At 47.3% G+C, this 18,300-nt stretch overlaps 5 protein-coding genes across 5 annotated transcripts; 4 read left to right on the forward strand and 1 right to left on the reverse strand.

Moving 5' to 3' along the window:
- Positions 1 to 724: 724 nt before the first annotated feature.
- LY89DRAFT_745887 (uncharacterized protein) lies at positions 725 to 3,714 on the forward strand (the record flags this gene model as incomplete). The annotated part of the gene is made up of 5 exons (XM_018221080.1): positions 725 to 856; positions 907 to 2,080; positions 2,128 to 2,210; positions 2,399 to 2,466; positions 2,743 to 3,714. 5 exons carry the CDS (start codon positions 725 to 727, stop codon positions 3,602 to 3,604), a joined length of 2,319 nt encoding a protein of 772 aa, XP_018072253.1. The 3' UTR covers positions 3,605 to 3,714.
- A 3,975-nt stretch (positions 3,715 to 7,689) lies between these two features.
- LY89DRAFT_643721 (pali-domain-containing protein) lies at positions 7,690 to 9,169 on the forward strand. The gene is made up of 2 exons (XM_018211809.1): positions 7,690 to 8,374; positions 8,428 to 9,169. The coding sequence occupies exons 1-2, from the start codon at positions 8,169 to 8,171 to the stop codon at positions 8,948 to 8,950; spliced, it is 729 nt and encodes a 242-aa protein (XP_018072254.1). The 5' UTR covers positions 7,690 to 8,168; the 3' UTR covers positions 8,951 to 9,169.
- A 1,507-nt stretch (positions 9,170 to 10,676) lies between these two features.
- LY89DRAFT_745890 (uncharacterized protein) lies at positions 10,677 to 13,749 on the forward strand (the record flags this gene model as incomplete). The annotated part of the gene is made up of 3 exons (XM_018221081.1): positions 10,677 to 10,741; positions 10,794 to 13,292; positions 13,413 to 13,749. 3 exons carry the CDS (start codon positions 10,677 to 10,679, stop codon positions 13,666 to 13,668), a joined length of 2,820 nt encoding a protein of 939 aa, XP_018072255.1. The 3' UTR covers positions 13,669 to 13,749.
- A 258-nt stretch (positions 13,750 to 14,007) lies between these two features.
- Positions 14,008 to 15,524, reverse strand: LY89DRAFT_732611 (FAD/NAD(P)-binding domain-containing protein; the record flags this gene model as incomplete). The annotated part of the gene is made up of 6 exons (XM_018219702.1): positions 14,008 to 14,318; positions 14,380 to 14,655; positions 14,710 to 14,995; positions 15,051 to 15,347; positions 15,393 to 15,430; positions 15,479 to 15,524. 6 exons carry the CDS (start codon positions 15,522 to 15,524, stop codon positions 14,008 to 14,010), a joined length of 1,254 nt encoding a protein of 417 aa, XP_018072256.1.
- A 1,208-nt stretch (positions 15,525 to 16,732) lies between these two features.
- On the forward strand, positions 16,733 to 18,061 carry LY89DRAFT_696412 (S-adenosyl-L-methionine-dependent methyltransferase; the record flags this gene model as incomplete). Its single annotated transcript, XM_018216835.1, has 7 exons — positions 16,733 to 16,816; positions 16,865 to 17,027; positions 17,073 to 17,130; positions 17,180 to 17,243; positions 17,294 to 17,541; positions 17,586 to 17,921; positions 17,974 to 18,061. 7 exons carry the CDS (start codon positions 16,733 to 16,735, stop codon positions 18,059 to 18,061), a joined length of 1,041 nt encoding a protein of 346 aa, XP_018072257.1.
- Positions 18,062 to 18,300: the final 239 nt, after the last annotated feature.

Below are 18,300 nucleotides of genomic sequence, written 5' to 3' on the forward strand. Positions count from 1 at the left end.
TTTGAGCCGGAATGAAGTTGTGATCTTGAGACTTGAGATGAAATGAAGATGGCTGGGGAGCGGATGTCTCGGAGTCGTCTGAGAAGAGCTTGAGATCAAGCGAGACACTAGACTGGATCAGGCCCGATACCCGTTTCACGGCAAACGCCTGACCTGTCAAGCTTGATCTTCGAACTTTCTTGACAAGCTGTCGAGTTTGATGGTCTTTATGAGAAGACTGAGTATAAGACAAGCCGATATAAGTCCTTCCTGACTCGTCAGCTGGTGAAGTCGCGACTTTGAAAGCCTTGCTTCGCTCGATCCCCTTCATCAATCGGGCTACATTCATGCTTGACGACTCGGACTCTTTGTCTACTACCTGCAAGTATGTTGCTTGCTCCTCGAAACTAGAGCTGCAAAATTCAAATGTCAATAATAGTTGCTTGATTGTCGTCAAATCTTACTGGTAGGCCTGAGAGTCAACGGGTCTTCTTGGGTTCAACAAACAACATACTTGTTTTTTCCATGTTTAATCTTATGGAGCGATGGATATCAGGCCAGAGATGAACCCGGTTCTCTTTGCGCACATATTTGTCTATCTGTTGGCAATTTGATGTATTGTTGGAGGATCCTTGCTCCAACACCGAGTGCTTACACGGCGCGATCTGGTCGCTTACATACGTACTCACGCAGTTTCTCCTCGAATCCTTTATCTTCATTTTAACTCCTTTGTTTTCAAGTCAATATGGCCCCTATATCATCGGATACGCTTTCAAAGCTCAAGTCCACCTTCTCTGATATAGTTGTTCTCACTCCCGAGTCATCCGAATTTGAGGAGAGCTTGCACCGTTGGTTCAGACCAGCTGAGCGTAATGCAGTCAGTAGTTCACAGTCCATGATGACATCGCAACTGATTTCCGAATTCAGGGTGCAATCATCTATCCACAATCTGTGCATGATGTAGCAGATATCCTGCGATTTGCTGCAAACCATGAGATTGATATCGCGGTTTGTGGCATTGGTCACAATGGCAAAGGCAATTCCGTCGAGGATGGCCTCGTCATCGATCTTCGAAAAATGAGTTCTGTGTCTGTCGATCCCATCAAGAAAACGATTACTACCGAGGCTGCAGTCACATGGAGTTCCGTCTATGCTGAAGCAGAGAAGCATAGCCTTGCTGCTGTGGGAGGGATCACGCCGTCTGTTGGTGTCGGTGGCTTTACTCTAAATGGTGGATATAGCTGGCTGAATGGAGCACATGGTATGGGATGTGACAATTTGCTCGAAGTAGAAGTCGTGCTTGGTGATGGTCGGATCATGAACTGCTCGGAACACGAGAACCAAGACATGTTCTGGGCATTGAGAGGCGCTGGGTCATGTTTCGGCATTGTAACGAAGTTCGTGCTTCGGGCTCATGACCAGAAGAATATGGTCTGGGCTGGGACCTTGGCATTTGAGAAGTCTCAACTTTCAGGAGTAGTGGATATGGCCAACACGATCATGAGTGATGAGAACAATGACGGAAAAGCATCTCTATGCATGATCTGGAAAGTCTTACCGGGTACCTCAGAGCTGGGAATATTCGCAATTGTTTGGTACAATGGTCCTGAGGATGAAGCAAGGAAGTTCTTTGCACCACTTTTGGAGATGAGATCCAAGATCAACACTGCGAAAATGGTGCCTTTTTCTCAATCTGGGGTCCAGGCTGGGTCCGCTATAGGAAGACATTGGCGGAAAACGTCGATCGGAGCAAGCGTTATGGCTCCTTTAGATTTCATTTGTCTTGAGACGATTCTCAATGATATGGATGATTTCATGAAGAAGATTCCAGACGCTGAGCAGTCAATCATAGGCTTCGAATGGCACAATCCCTCTGCAACTTTGAAAGTCGACCAGACGGGAACGGCATATGCGGATCGTGGGATGCATGGCACTATGTTTTCGGTAGCAACGTGGACGGAGGAAGAGAACGATGAGCATTGCAGAAACTGGTGTGAAAAGATTGATGCCTTCGCGATGAAAGAATTTCAGTTAAGACAGAGAGAAGGAGGCGTGGATGAGACGACGCGGACAAGTACAGGAAGATACCCGAATTATGATTGTAAGATTGCTCAACCACCTAGAACCAAATTGCTAACATGGATGAAGTTGACGGCTTGGATCCGCGAGAGGTGTACGGCGTCAATCATGACAGGATCTTCGCCCTAAAGAAGAAATACGATCCTGGAAATGTGTTCAAGGAGTATTCAGACTTGTTCTCCTGAGAAATTGTGCCAAAGGACGAGAACTTTCAGGCTTGCCCTTCATTTTGAAAAGTCTTGGAAGCTGGTGAGTCAAGGAGGCAATGACTTCTCTCACAATGAGAACTTACAGGGGCTCGATATAGTAGCACGCAGTAGTTATCAAATATACTTAGTAGTGGTTCGCAGTACAAATAGAAGTGACATCCAGACAACAAGATAAAGCGACTGAAGGAACAATCCATAGGTAAGCTCGAAAGAGAAATGCACGTGATGTCTATCTTAAACCCGTCAATGAGACTATGTTGAGTGATTTCATAGCAGTCTCGTCATTTCTTATGGCAAGCAAGACTTCTCTCTTTCTCGTTGGAGACATTGGTCTCTGCCTAGGTATTTACTGAGAGAGAGGCAAGGCACGTGAGATATAACTTCCACGCAAGCCTTGGCATTTAAGTGGGTCGTGCCGGAGATACGAACCAATACCATCACGGCTGCCCCTGACTTGCTACAAAACAAAGTGAAGATCTTCAAGGATTCGTACTTTCCCGAAAATAGCGAAGGAGGAAGTGGAGCTCCAACTGAGACTCCAACCTTTCAATTCGTATTTCCTTTGTTCTCTCCATCATCACGATCACGACAAATCCTCAAGTTGCTCACGACGCACACAGAGACGGCATTGCACGCTTACAATCCTTTGCGAGAAATTCGACTTCGTACAAATTCATCCCAGCGAAACCGCAGCCCCTGAGTACCCATACAAACGAGACAGCCAACGAAGACCCTTTCATTGCGCCGCAACGCAGATATCTGCAGTACAATACGAGAAGTCGGAGAATATCGTCGTCCCACAATCGTCAAAACATCAGAATCAGGCGGTTGACGGACAGCAATCGCGCCAAGAGTCTCAATCTAGCCAACGGCTCGCGCCCGCATTCCTCACGATGCAACCTCACCACCTCCTCTTCTCACTCCTCCTCCTCACACCTACCATGTTTGCGGAGGCGATTCCTGAGCCAGATTTCAGCCCTCATGCTGAAGAGCTGGAGTCTGCAGAGCTGGAAGAGCGCCAAGTCGCTCAAGGTGGAGGTATAGCAGCTACCACGCTCGCTGCAACACAATATCCTACCACTTCCGTAGCAGGAAGCTTGTTTACGGTAGATGGCACAACGAGCGCCACGTGGATCTTGATGACGCAGACGTTTGCAACAACAGCACTTGGGTCCTGGGCATTGGGTCCTACACCAGGAGTTGGGAGTATCGGGCTGGGTTCGATAGCAGGCACAGTCGGAAAGGTGAAGTCTAAGAGGGCGATTGAGACGGCTGTACCGGTTTTGGAGAGGGACAGCAACATAATACCTGGAGAGATGGAGATACGCGAGGGTTAGATACGATGCTGGGTGGTGGAAGTTAGCAGCAGCTCGATACGTCTTGGCACTTCAGCGAGCATGATACATCGACAACATTATATTTTGAAACCGGCGTAGGATCGATAGACCCCCTTCGAGGCTCTGTACAAACGTCGGCCAAGAAATAAGGAGGATATACCATTAGAACATAAGTCTTCCTGATTGGATGTCGGAGTTACATATACAGGCGTTGGTGGCATGTATTATCTGGGTCCAATTGTGTGTAATACGGAAGCAGGCATCCACATAATGAATGGTTACAGTCTATACACTGCACTCCGAATTGTGATTGACTTGCTAGGGGCACCTCGCAAGTGCGGTATTTTTCACCTGTCGAAGCTCGACTTATCCATGTTCATTCCAGGTAAAGGGCGAAGCCAGACACTTCACGTAGGAGCAACGCCAATTGCCATTTTCCAGTGGAGAAAGCAACGTTGTCATCTTTGAGTCTACCAGGATATCCATCATATCTTGCTAGTTACTAGTCTATGGCAATGAAACTGCTAAACTCTTGCCTCTAGCCTCTTTACTTCCCTTGGCTGTTACGAGTCCATGCAGAACTGGTCAGAGCTGCATTTCTTTTAAGCGTAGATGAAGTAATTTTCAGAACCTCTAACTTGAATTGCTCCTGAGGTCTTGGGGATGATATTTTCTCAAGTACATCGAATAATGTATCTACTTTAGCAACAGAAGTTTGGATACTGTCCAACTCCTGTTGTGGGTAAGGCTGCAGGTTCGGTGCACAATATCTACAATACGTCTAGGAATCATCTCCAGAATAACATGGATATTTGTATCTGCTCTTTTCAATGGCTGTGTGGTAATTTATTGTCTGTCAACAGCTCTCCTCATGTCTTCGATTACTAGACTAATCTCTTTCTTGAGTCCCTGACCTCCCATGCCCCATCCACGCAAGGTGAGTAAATAGAAGGAAACCAGAGTGCAGAGTGAAGGATGCCTCAATTGTCAGCAGTTTGGACAGAACACCTCGAATCTTTCCAATCACTCGCTAAGAGCCAGTAATAGGTACCAGCACATGGACATCAATCGCTGCTTCGGTCTCGCAACTATCATCAAAGGGATTCAACCTGCTGCTCCAGCATACGAACCACTATACACGGCTGCGCCACAGAGTTATGGCCTTCCGAACTCTCACAATTCTGGTGTCAGGCCCCTTATCCAAACTAATCTCCAGCACTATACAGTAATGGGAATTATCGAGCCGCTAGCAATTTGTGACTCTGGACCGAACTTCACGAAATCCTGTCCGAATGCGAGCTCAGGAAGAGAAGATATCTTCCCTGCCTTGAAAATCGTGCGTCTGATCCTCTGGACTTGAATTTCAAGTGTGCATTGAACGGCAGCAAAACATTCCGCGCGCTTTACTTGGAGAGGACGTTTGTACAGTACTTGTGGAGGCGAGTGGCTATCATTGAAGGCATCTCTTGAATGTAATTCTAGATCGCAAGAATGCTAGATTGAATAAGTCAATGTCTCTATTCCTGGAAACTAATCAAGGTGCAAGTCAAGATCTTGATTTCTGAAAGTATGGCTGCTTGTTGCAGGTCATGATAAATCTCTCCAAGGACGAACACTCCTCTTTTCGTCAGAACAACGATGTTCTTCCCCTGCCTTCTCGGGACTGGAATCTTCCCACGACTAATAAGGGTTCTTTTCTCCACCATGGCCTAAGGAATCAGATTTCTCCACAGCTGCTTGATAATAAACTCTTGGTCAAAATGAGACGAGGGTTGATGTTTCCCGCCCGCCAGAAGAAGAGAAGAGAGGCGGAAGGTTAGTCCCCCTCCCTTCCCCCTCCCCTCAAACTCAAAAAAGAAGTATTGATGGGAAGCAGACGCGCGAAGCAGAATAAGCAGTATCTAACGACAACGCATGAACAAACGGAGAACAAGTATGTAAATAGTAGTGTGACAAATTTGTGCTTTTATTCACTATAAGACTAAAAAGCTTAGCTATTTTCCATCCTGTGCTCATTCTTTGCTGATTTAATTCACTCACCTAGCCTTACCACTCTCCAAACCGTTCTCCGCGGCTAGTGAATCTATAAATTCACCTTTTTCGGTCCTTTGCTCTCCGTTTTCCACTCTCCGCCCTCCATTCACTTCCTTTGGCCCCCGTCCTTCGTTTCTTCTATATAAACTCCCCTCCAGCCTCTCTATAATCCGCACAAAGACGTTCATGAAACAAGATGAACACAGGAACGGATAGCGGTGGTGTTTGGAGTGTCGTCCTGGCCGCGGCCTTAGTTATGTAGAGCTAGTGTAGTTTGTTAAACTACGCTTTTTCCGTAGCGTTATTTGCTATAAAAAGTTGTAGGGTATTGTTATTGTTAATTAAATTATTATTATTAATTAAGTTATGATTGTCAATTAAATTATTATTGTTAATTAAATTGTTATTATTAATTAAGTTGTTATTGTTAATTAAATTGTTATTAATAATAATTAGGTTATTATTGTCAAGTCTTAGTATTATTTTCTTTAAAAAATAGTATTATAATTTATTTCGATCGAAAATGGATAAAAACAGAACTACATCGTCAAACTCGTCTCAACACCAGACCTGACGCCCACCTCCCCGTTCTGGAAATACCTCGACAACGTAGGCATCATGCACACAGGCTAACCCGGCTTCAAGCACCGGGAAAAGAAACCCGAGCTAAGAGTAGAATACATTCATATGGGCGCCTTGCTCGGGTACGTGGTTGATATCTTGGTGGGAGCGGTGATGGAGATGGATGTTGCGAATGAGATGAAGGGGAGGGCGATTAGGGCGTTGAATAAGGTGGTTTGGATTCAGAATGATCTTTTTGCTAGGCATTATTTGTCGAAGGGGGAGGGGAGTGTGATGATGCCGGTGGGGGAGGGGGGTGTCCGTTTAAGGTTTGAGGAGTTTAGGGAGAAATGTAGGTAGCTTCATGGTGGTTTCTGAATGGTTCAACTGTTGAATGAGTCGTACCTTGCACGTGATCATGGAAAAGAGATATTCGAGAATCAATCTACCCTAACGCGGCTTTAACTGCGATATTGGAAGTACAGAAATTCCGAGGGATTAATAGCAGGGAGAATGACGCCGCTTCCAACATATCGAAAAGGAGATTGATCATTCCAGGCATCTCATGATCATGATCATCGGGGTAATTATCATCAAGTCTGGTGGAAGTACTTCATTAGATCTCTCTTCTCCCACTATGCTCATGATCCAGACGCATAGAGAGATATATTATGCATTACCGGATGAACAGAGCTAAAGAACAGCAATGGTGCTCGTTGTACAAGTCCTTTGCGGGGTCTTAACAATATCCCAGCATTTTGCGACAGTGATGCATGGCTCTTAGCAGTGGTTTTCATAGTAAGTTTGTAGTGTAGACGTGTAGGCAGAGACGCAGAAAGAGCTGAACTTTGTATGTCCATTATGGGAAACAAAAGTGCAAACGATTGAGAGTATCGTCGCTGCGTCGCATGACCTTGAAATTCCCCACCTTGGCTATTGTAATGACAATTGCTGCCGTACTTATCGACGGCTTGTAAAGTTCCACCAACCCGATTGAAAACACCAGAGATCTTTTCCCTCTGCTTTGTCCATCAGCACCCAGTTTTAAGCGAAGATCAAAAAGGAGGGGCATCACCCAAACATGAGGTGACACGCGTGACGAGACAGAGATCTCTCAGACATTGTCTGATCTCAGGGGACCCTTGCCAGTACCGTCATCAATTCATCGATGGCCACGCCCAGTCCTCCCAGAGACAATTTCTGGTGGACAGAATCAAGGCACAACCGAGCGCAATCTTCCAGGTCGGGAGTCAATTAGATGAGTGAGGATCCAATAGAAAGTGTTGCGCAAAACTGAGCCACAGCATACCCCTGATTTAGTACGTCACTGTCACAATTGAGTGCGGGTGAAAACCTCGGCAGCGAGCAGATCATTGCTCTGTGTGGCTTAAAGCTGCCAAGAATGTCAGAACCCTGAAATCTTAAATCCACCTGTTCGTCAAGACTGTGGCGTCCATCTCATGGATGGTTCGCTTCCCCAACTTCTTCTCCGCTGAAGCCAATGACAACGAGCAAAGCCAGCGTCACCTGTTGCAAGCGCGTCGCTGGGTAATTGACAATCGACAGGCCACGACCAGGAGTTGAAACGAAAAGATGTTGGAAAACTGGCTGAGCCACGACTCCCCAGCGTGCATGACCAGGGTGCAGAGCAGAAAAAAAAAGCCGCCTATGACGAATCGGGTGCAAACACTTCACATTCCTTGCTTTGTGGCCACGGCAATGAGCGCCAGCAACAACACACGATCATTCACACCACCGCCAGACTGAAACGCTTGTGAATAAAACCTGTCCTGCTTCCCTCCATTGCTGAACTTCTTCCATTCCTCTCAGCTTCCATCAGCCGACACGTTCACTTTTCGTGACAAAGTTGTAGTTCAGGTCCAATAGTTAGGACGCAAAAGCTTTCTCCAAACGCAAACGCAGAACAACAACAACAACCACCTCAAATCAAACCCAGCAATCAATCACAATGGCAAAGACAGGCATCTTCCACCACCTGGGCACGTTTCTTATATTCGCTGCGGCGATTCTGCTCTTGATTACCACCATCTCTGCTCCGGTTATCAATGACATCGCCATCCTAAAGGTGATGCTCACCAACCAATCCGACATCCGCAACTCCTCAGTTACCTTCGGTACCTTTGGCCACTGCGTTCTCGATGTTGCTCCCGCAAGGTAAGCTTCTATTCTCCAAGTCAATCTAGCAAAGCTGACTTTTCCCTCCGTAGCACTGATCAAGATTACTGCACCGGCAAGCACATTGGCTACAACCCCGCTGATATCATGGCTGGCATCGACCACACCACCTTTACCACCGCCTCAACCGATACCACAAAGGCCCTGACTCGAGTCATGATCCTCCACCCAATCGCCACCGGTCTTGCATTCATCTCCTTCCTCCTCGCACTCGGCGCCGGTTTCTGCGGTGCGATCATGGCAGCTATGGTCGCGGCCGTAACCTGGCTCATCACCGTCGTGGTCATGGCTTGCGACTTTGCGCTCTTCGGCATCATCAAGAACCATGTCAACAAGGACGGCAGCGGAAGCCATGCCTACTATTCGGTCGGGATGTGGACCATTCTCGCAGCCATGCTCTGCTTGTTCTTCGGAACCATCGTTGTGCTGTTCACTTGCCTCTCTTCGAGAATGCACCGAAAGGACAACCGCGCCTCCAAGGCTGGCGATGCTGGATATGCGAATGGTACTACCACTACTCGTAGACGCTTCTGGCAACGTCGCTCTCGATACTAGATCATGGTGTTGGGAAGATCGAGGATCAGATGAGCTTGTGAACTTTCCATTCTCTGGTTGGCGTTGGGGATCTGAAACTTCATGAGATACCGATTTCCTTCTTCGCAGGCCTGTATGATAGGTTGAAGTGGAGGAGCGTGCTGCATTGAGATACCACTTGGACCTTACGGTTCCTTTAATATACTGCTTCTGTAATGAGATGACAAATCAAATGATACCATAATCGAATTCCCTTTCCCTTTGTGCTTGAGGTTGGACGGAGTTCCAACTTAACATAGGTCTACCTTTTAAGTTCCCTTTCTGTTTTTGTCTGCATGTACTTGCGCTCGACGGACTTGACTATTGAACTGGGACTTGCGCCCGTCGTTGTCGCTCGCCAGGTTTTAAATTCTTTCGTTGCTTAGCTTTTTCATCTCTCGGTACCTCTTGCCACTGTTACTGTTGCCTGGAATGCTTTGGTGCGTTGTGTCAATGACCTCGACCTAAGACGAAAGGGACGTCACGTGTTCGCTTCGAATATCGGCCTCCTTTCATATGAACCATCACGGTGTATCATGACGGGACATGAAGTCCTAGCAGCAAAGGTGCTTCTACACACTTGAGAGTTTTTCAAGGTCACGATTGGGGGGACGTAAATTGAGACAGATACATGCGTGCTTTCAACAACTGCGGGTTCAATCATCAAGCCGAATGCGTCCCAGCTCTGCTGCTCCAAAAAAAAAAAGGACATAGGCGAGTTCAAAGGATGAAAATTGCAAAACCGATTCCTAGATACCAGCCAGAGTACCTAGGGGGATTAACAGATTCAAGCGAGTAATATATGAGTAAGCATCTTCGCAGGATCACGAGAATCTGATTTCGATCGTTATGGACTCGACCATTCGGCCGCCCTACTGCTCATATACCCTCTTTCTGTTTTTTGCGACAAGGAAATGCTTATTTGATCCTATAAGCCAAGCTTCGCGAGTGCGAGCTAGCCCGAATTAGGGCTATCGTCAACAAAGGGGCATAAGCGCTGTTTGGGAGCCGAACAACCTCGACACTGATGCAGGACCATATCACTTCACGTAAAGCCTGCTGAAACTTGAGAGGCCAGAGTCATATTAGGGACATATTTTCATTTATGGAGAGCGGTTGTCACATGTTTACGATTTCGACGGCAGCACAACTATCATGTGAAGCTCTCTTTGCTTTAGCTAGCCTTGCATTGGACGCCGGATCTATGCTTGGTAGCAAGCATTCCAATAGAGGCTTTAGCAGAAAGTAAAGATGATTAGGATGTGCTCTGAAATGCAAAATGTTAGACTGGTTGAGGTTCAAGAAGCTTCTATTTTGCATGGCGTGAAAGTGATAAAATTAGATCGATGAAATCACTCTCGAATTCAGTCTCCGAGAATTAGTATCGCGAGCAAATGTCTCAGCACGAGCGTAGTTAAAAGAAGTCTTTCAATGTCCATGTAGTGCTGCCAGCATCATGATTCGTATCGTGTTGCTCCGAAACAGTGTCGCTGCCAAGGCAGCCAGATGAGACTTCGAGCGTTCGCTTTCAACTACAAAGTCGTAATGACGAAGGTCTTCTTGGTCGTAGCGTGCTTTCTTATCTTCAACTTTGTCGTTAAAGGTGAATGGCGATTTGAAAAATAAAATTCTGCTGCGCGTCTCCTTGGCGACCATCTTTTATACAACAACAATATTCTCAACGCACCACCTCTTGCAACGCGCAACAATGGCTGTTGAGTTGAAGGACGAAGACGACGTGCCCCTAGCCTTCATCTTCGAGACGAATGAGCCGTACGTACGCATGAAGTGAAGATCGAGGGTGAAGTTGCTGACCTTTTCAAAGGATTTTCGGACCCAACCACTACATACAAGCGATCACTCGAGGAGAAGACCTCAAAACTTTCCGACATATGTTTCGACCACCTTGCGAGTGCGAAGAGTGCAACCAGCAGTACAAGACGGCGATCAACAGAGATACACGACTTCCTGACGGTCAATTCAAGCAGATCAAGAGGTATTCCAGTTATGTCGCGGATGAAGAAGCCAAAACTCAAGCAAGTCGAGCCTTCAAGAAGATTTCGGCCGATCGTGCATACCTCAAAGAGCAGTGTTACATGAACGGTAACACAATTCTCAAGCGTTGGAAGAAATTGACGCCCAGCGAACGAGCTCGTCATCTACTCCTGGTTGACAATGATCTTTACCAACATCAATGGGCCGATGTGATATTTTCGCGTAAGTTCGCTGAACGACTGAAAGTATTCAGAAAAGCAGTTGCGGAAGGCTCTGTACATTGGCATGGGTGTATCGACTTGACTCAGGGACGCGAACGCCGACCATACCGCAACACGTTCTTACTACCATATATCAATGTCGAGGCTTTAGCTTCTGACCCATTGAGGCTGTTGAACCTTCTGCACAACCGCACAAAGTATTCCCCTGCGGAGTGGGCACCCTACGACACAACCATACTCGCAAAGGACTGGGAATTGGGTACATTCGAGACCGCATACAGTAGTGTTTGTATCATCATGCATGGTTCGGAATATGGGAAAGTGACGCGATGGGAAGAGAGTGCTGCCCACAGGTGGGACATTGTAGGATTTCCTAGGGCTATCTTGACTTTGGAAGCTCAGCAGAAGCTCTTGGCGTTCTTGCGAGGGATCGTCGAAAAGCTTCTCGAGGGCTTTAGTCGCAACGACACATCACCACAATCCGATCGCTTTGAAAAGATAATTGGATTACGGTCAGCAAGCCCCGGAGGAAGCAGCCCAGACGAGTTCGCATCGACATATCTAAATCAACCATTCTCAGCTCCTCCGAAATTTGACATCGAAGAGCTACTCTCTATCGCTCAGACACAGCTGAATATGCATGGTGACAATCTGTGGCTGTTGCAGACAGATCCACGATACTTTCGTCGATATGCGAAGCTTTTGGTTGACGGAGGTTTAGCCACGAATCTGACGAAGACAAACCAGTATGTCTGCACTCATCTCGAATTAATGCAGAGAGCGATACAATTCTGGTCTTGGGAGGGCATTTTGGAGGCGACATTGAAGCTGCAAGCAACATATCGTAGCTTCGATGTTGAAGTGAAAGTTGGGGAAGCCCTTTCCTCACAGTACAACCACGCACTTGGGTCATTGGAAGCTCTTCTCTATGATCAATTGCAGCGCCGCATTCAGGCAATCCGATATACTTTGCTTCATAGGCCGGGCTTCCAGAGCAAGTGGAATGTCAAGTACGTCCAACGTTTGCAGAGCATGTCGGTCTCGATAGGGCGAAAGGTTCCCGGTGAAACGCCTGCAGATGTGCTGTACAATGACCGCTTGAACTTCTGTACATTCGCTTTGACCGATAAGGAAGACATAATCATAGATAACCATGAGCACACCGACCCTCGTCGGAAGGACTTCTCCATGCTCTTTGCAATGTTTGACGAACATCTAGCAGACTGCCACAAGAAAAAAGACAAGCTAGAGTTGGCGAGGCTGGACGAGATCCTCTACGAGTTGTTCGCTGATATGTCTTCCGTGCACCAAATGCTTTCTCTGGTTCGGTGGCATCGCCCGCATCCACCCACGCCTTCAATACAAGACCTAAAGTCTTCCGAAGATGGCAAAGTGTGGCGTTATATTGAGAAGCAATTCTTCGAACAGAGCACGTGGAGACAAATTGAGTGGAAGGATGGCAAGTGGGTGGACCATCTCAGACCTGAGTTGAAGGAGTGCGGATCTAAGAAGATAGCTGCTGAGCAACGTTTGGCTACACTTCTGAAGAACTTCATGGAGACCCCGAAGCCAACAGGCACCCGGTTCAGCCAGACTTGGCTCGATCAAGACGCTTCCGAAAGAGCAGCTCTGAGCAAGTTCTGGGAAGGTATGCGCGCTCGCCATGAAGGAACCTTGCGGCGATTAGGTTTCGACGCGTCCGACATTCATTCTGACTTGAAAGTCTTATCCGCGGACAGAGATGCGGAGTATCTGGCCGAAATCGAGGCAGAGAAGCAGGCAATATTGACTGGAATTGCTGCACGAGAGACGGAGAAGGAAGCCAAGAAATTGCTTAAGGCCCAAGGCAAGAAAGTACTACAGACCCAATGGGGCTTGGAACAACCAGATCCTCTCGTCACCCCATTGTCAAAGCTAAAGATCAAGCGACATGGGGTCGCCGAGCAAAGCGCAGACCAACATACAACTGATGAAGCACCAACTGCTGTACAGCTAGAGTCTGATGCTACAAGTGCTACCGAAGAGAAGATATGCGTCGGCGTAAGCAAAAGATCTTTGTTGATATTCAGAGGCATGTTTCCGAGCAACAATCCAGAAGAACGTTCCAGGTTTGTCACATCGTTTCTTATCTCTCTCTACTGCTCGAAGATCCCCCCCCCCCCCCCCCAACACACACACACAAAATCTCAACTATATTAAAGAATACTAACCTTGAACTTCCAAAACAGGAGCGTGGACTGGGATGCCTTTGTGAACGCCATGGGGGAAGAACCAATCAGCTTCGTTGCTCGTCACAGTGCCGGTGGTTCGGCCTATTCATTTGAGCCAAGTGTAAAGTCAAAGTGGTTTGGGAAGGGTAAGATTGTGTTCCATAAACCTCATCCTGTACCGATTCTTGATCCGATTGAGTTGTCTACAAATGGGAAGCGGATGGCGAAGTGGTTCGGATGGAGCGAGGAGACCTTTCAACTGCGGGAGAAGTAAATGGTATTTGTAAAGTAATATCTCGGAATATTTTGGTCTCTGGCCAGGATTTGTAGCTCTCTAGACTGTGTAGGAATTAGACAATCAGAAAGCAGTACAGCAAAGTGATGAATCCCGCCTGTTATGTGATTGGCACTTGCCTATTTTCACCATACCAATATCAGACAGCGAAACCTGATCAATGAACATGGACAAGATGTAGATTATTGTAAATTGCCAGAATCCAGCAACAGGCGTAACGCCTAGCAAACATCACCCACGCAAAAAGCAACGATGACTCCAACTCGGCAGGCAACCTCACCACGGACAACAGCACACACCACGTCTCTTACCTCAGCCTCAAGCTTGAGCCTCGGCCAAAATCGCTTCAGCAGCCGCCTCCGCAGCAACAGCCTCCTCTTCCTGTTTCTTCTTATCCTTCGCCAACCCCTCCGTAAAAAGTGGAGATTGCATCATCGTGCTCCAGTCATGAACAGCATTCGTATTCAAATACGAAGCCATGACAGCCTCATTGCCTCTCGGCACAAGCTCAGCCTCATACTTCTTGACTGCAGCTTGGAGCTCTGCTGGTGTGTGTTCTTTCATAGCTCGGAGATGGACCAAGAAATCAGCGGCGTCTGAGATGGCGTTGTTCAGGCCTTGACCGCGATCTGAAGACATCGTATCAGTACTCATTTCCTCCATTCTAACTAAGGCTAACAGAAAACTTACGGAAAGTCATAGCATGCGCAGAGTCTCCAGCCAAAGTAACAAGACCCTTTCCTTCCCATGGCTTTGTTGGCCAGTACGATAGTCTATTATGCCATACTTTCGTGTCGGGTGGGATTGTTGCGAAGACTTCGCCGAATGGGTAGCCGAAAGCCTTTCCCCGTTCATACATGGCTGGTAGAACATTATCGCCTTCGAGACCGGTGGATTCGTCTGACCGCCATGTTTGCATCAACATCCAAGTCCAGTCTCCAGGATCCTCTGATGTACAGTCATGAACTAAAAGCTCTTAGTGAATGCGCAATTGGCCAATCATGATAAGGTATAACATACTACTCATCCATGTGAAAGTACCATTGGGATGGAACGTAATCGTGTAACGTTGATGTAATTTGCGAAGGTCGATTGAGGCTTGTCGGCTGAGCTTTGTGATCGTCACACTGGCGACGCAGGGTGACGGGAGGAGTTCGGCTTCTTTTGGTCCCAGGAGATATTCTCGAGTAAACGAATGTGCACCTTCACAACCAACAAGGAGATTACCAGTTTCTTTTGTTCCATCTTCGAAGGTCGCAGTTACGGTATCGTCGGATGTCTCGATATGCTTGAGACGTTTACCCCACTACACGAAAGCGGTCAGACAAAAGTGGAGAGGAGGGGCTTTGGTAAGCACGAACCTTAATGTCGACGTCTTTCGAGATCATCTCAAGCCATTTCTTTCTTTTGAGGCGAAGACTCCAAGGTGCTGGCAGATTCTTCAAAAGTTCTCCAGTCTCTCCATTGTGCACTGGCATGACACTTCCCTCGTGGGCAACATAGCTCGGATCCGTCTGTACAGTCTTCACCAAAGGCTTGAGATCTTCAGTCAAGCACTCGTCGAGACGCGACTGCGCCCAGTAAATGCCAAAGTTCCAGTCTCGAGGTCGTTCATAAAAGCTTTTGTCTTGTTCGAAGACAGTGCATGAAATGCCAGCCTAGTCGCATAAGCTGTGACCAGGACCAGAACGTACCTTGCTTACCTGCTTCAAAACCTGGCCAAACAACAAGCCGCCAGATCCTGATATGCTTTAGAATATGCCACGAGGATACTTGGCAGGGAACTGACCGGAGCCAATGATCAACACACGTAGAGGTGATGGCTGAGAACCCATCTTGAAGTGGAAACCGGGATGCAGAGCTATGCTATGCTGGGTGCTCGACACGACAGATGATGGTGTTTCACAGGAAGAAAACAGAATCTCGGGGAGAAGTATAGAGAAAGCTTGGGAGAGCCCACTCACAAGGGTGGCTTGCCCTGGTCTTTTTGATTCAGCCGACCCAGAGCCGTGGGACCAGAAGCGATCGCTGGTGACTTCACCAGGGCTCAATAACCTAATTCGTAGGGAAGGTCCTGCAAGGAGCAATTGTCCAGCGCAGCGATGACTGGAGAGACAAACAAAGATAACGGTCATTTGCCAATGAAGAGTCATTCATCTCATTAGATAATTTCAGTGCCCTGTCCTCGCTCTCGCACCTGTACGCATACAGCTGCAGGAAGCCGGAGTACTTACGGTATCGGTCCATTGTTGTGCATCAATGGGCATGCTCTGGGGTGTACATCGTGGAAGCATGATCAAAGAAATGGGATGTTGTCCGCCGGGAGAAGGTAAACGTTTCGGGAGAGCCGCTATTAGCGACGGAAGCTAGCCATTTGAGGTATCTCTTGTACGGCACAAAGTGATGAAAATTGAGGAAGTTCATGCGCGGGATGCGGGAATGTCACACCCGCACGATGAGCAGAGAAGTTCGCTTAGAGAATACGCCCCAATGCCGCAAAACAATTCTCGACGGCGCTGCATTTTGGTTATTCGGTAGTTGTTGGTCCATTCAATGAGGCAGGAGCCGTTTGATTCCAGTCTTGACAACGGAGTTGCTACCATAACAGGCCATACCGAGTCCTGTAATGCCTATAGAACATGCTGGCGGTATCCAATACTCAGGATGCGTTCCAGAACCCCACGTCGCGAGATAGCGACAAACCTCATAGTGGGGCCGAACGGCCGCGGAAAGGTTCCCCGTAGCACTTCCTTGTCGTTTCGTTCGTACTCTCCCCCCCCCTAATTTACTTGTAATAGTGGGCCCCCTGGTCGTAGGGCTATTTTCTATGGGAGACCAGGGGGTCCACTATTACAAGTAATTAGGGGGGGGGAGAGTACCACACAGGTCGGGGGGGAGAAGTGAGGTCTCGTCCACATGGCGTGGAAGTTGAGCATGCAGGTCTGTAATCAAATATCAGCCCATACTTAGACTTTGGAAGATTCCGTACTTCTTCGTTAAACTATCAGTGTTTTGCAGCCCGTGAAAATAACTTGTAGTGGCGATGGCCCAAGCTCCACAAACTCCCGCTTCTCCACGAATCACAGGATCTGAACTGCAACATCCAACATCGAGTCCAACAGTTGAGGTGAGTTGGTGAAACGTATTTGAGGCTTCACATCTGATACGTTGAAAGGAGCAACCGAATGAGGGACCGACCGTTGCCGACGATGATTATGAAGATATATATGATGGAGATTCAGCGTACGGTGCATTTTCGGATGTAACCGATACTGCATCGGTGAGTTCGAGTATCATGAAATTTAGGGAAGAAAATGGTAGAACGTATCATTCGTTTGGTGAGTATAACATCCTGGATGCAGGCGATGACTCTGATGGAATAGGTTCGACTGAGCATTGGGGACCAAACGATGAAAAAGCTCAAGATCAACAAGATATCAGGTATGATGTAAGAGCCGTGCTACAAGGCAAGACTACTAACTTACAGTAGCCACCATTTTTGGAGTCTGATGCTGAAAGGAGAACTGTATTTAGCCCCAGTTGAAAATCCACAAGTGAGCTTGACAAGCCAGGGAGCCATTCCATAGATTGACTCGTGCGATAGAGGATCCTAGACGTCGGTACCGGAACAGGTATATGGGTGATAGATGTGGCTGAGAAACATCCAGCGGCAGATGTAAAAGGCATTGATGTATCGCCTATCCAGCCAATGTGGGTACCCCCAAATGCCAGATTTGAATTAGACGACTTCAATCTGGAATGGCAAGACGAAGAGAAATATGACTTGATCCACGAGCGAGAATTGTTGGGGTCGGTGCCAGATTGGCCGAAGTTCTATGAACGATGCTTTCGGTAAGGCCAAAGGCAGCATGCTGAGCAATGCTGATGTTGTGCAGAGCTTTGAAACCAGGAGGATGGATAGATTGTTCCGAACCTGGATTGTATTTCGAGTCATTTTATGACACCCTAGGGCCAGACCATCCTTACAAACTATGGGGAACAGCGATGCTTGAAGCAGGAAACAATGCTGGGATGAGTTTTGATGTTGGACCTTACATCAAACAACGACTTGAAGATGCCGGATTCGTCAATGTGGTCGAGAAGAAAGTATGCTGTACGATTGGTAAATGGTCGAACGATACTTGGGAAAGAGAAGTAGGAGTATGGGAGCAACTTCGATTAGAAACAGGAGTGCAGGACTTCTGCGAAAGAAGGTTCATCAACAACCTCGGGTATGTGAAAGCATTCAGTCATAGAATACGGACTGAATTGACAATGCAATAGTTGGACAGCGGAAGAGGTTGCTGTTTTTGCAGCAAAAATGAGAGCAGCAGTCAAGAACAACAAATTGCTAGCACACCACTGGTTGTAAGTATCGTATACAGAACTCCGATGTATGAATCTGACGAGAAAAGCTACTTCGTAGTGGGACAGAAGCCGTCCTTTGAATAACAACGCTTTGAATCAGTATGTTGGAATGGTTTCAGGACTGAGCGAGGGGTTCAGGGTGTTAAGCATTTTGAAAAGGAGCAACAGCAACAAGGGAAAGTTTGCAGGACGCGGAAGATACCATCTGTACTTGCAATAACATGCATCAGTGCAATACATAGA

Source organism: Mollisia scopiformis, assembly GCF_001500285.1.
Source record: "Mollisia scopiformis unplaced genomic scaffold LY89scaffold_10, whole genome shotgun sequence".
Lineage (NCBI taxonomy): Eukaryota > Fungi > Ascomycota > Leotiomycetes > Helotiales > Mollisiaceae > Mollisia > Mollisia scopiformis.

Excerpts from the sequence above, each read along its gene's own strand:
- LY89DRAFT_643721 (XM_018211809.1), top strand. The coding sequence starts at position 8,169 with ATGGCAAAGACAGGCATCTTCCACCACCTGGGCACGTTTCTTATATTC. Across the intron at positions 8,375-8,427 it reads CTCGATGTTGCTCCCGCAAG|CACTGATCAAGATTACTGCA; the intron begins GTAAGCTTCTAT and ends TTCCCTCCGTAG.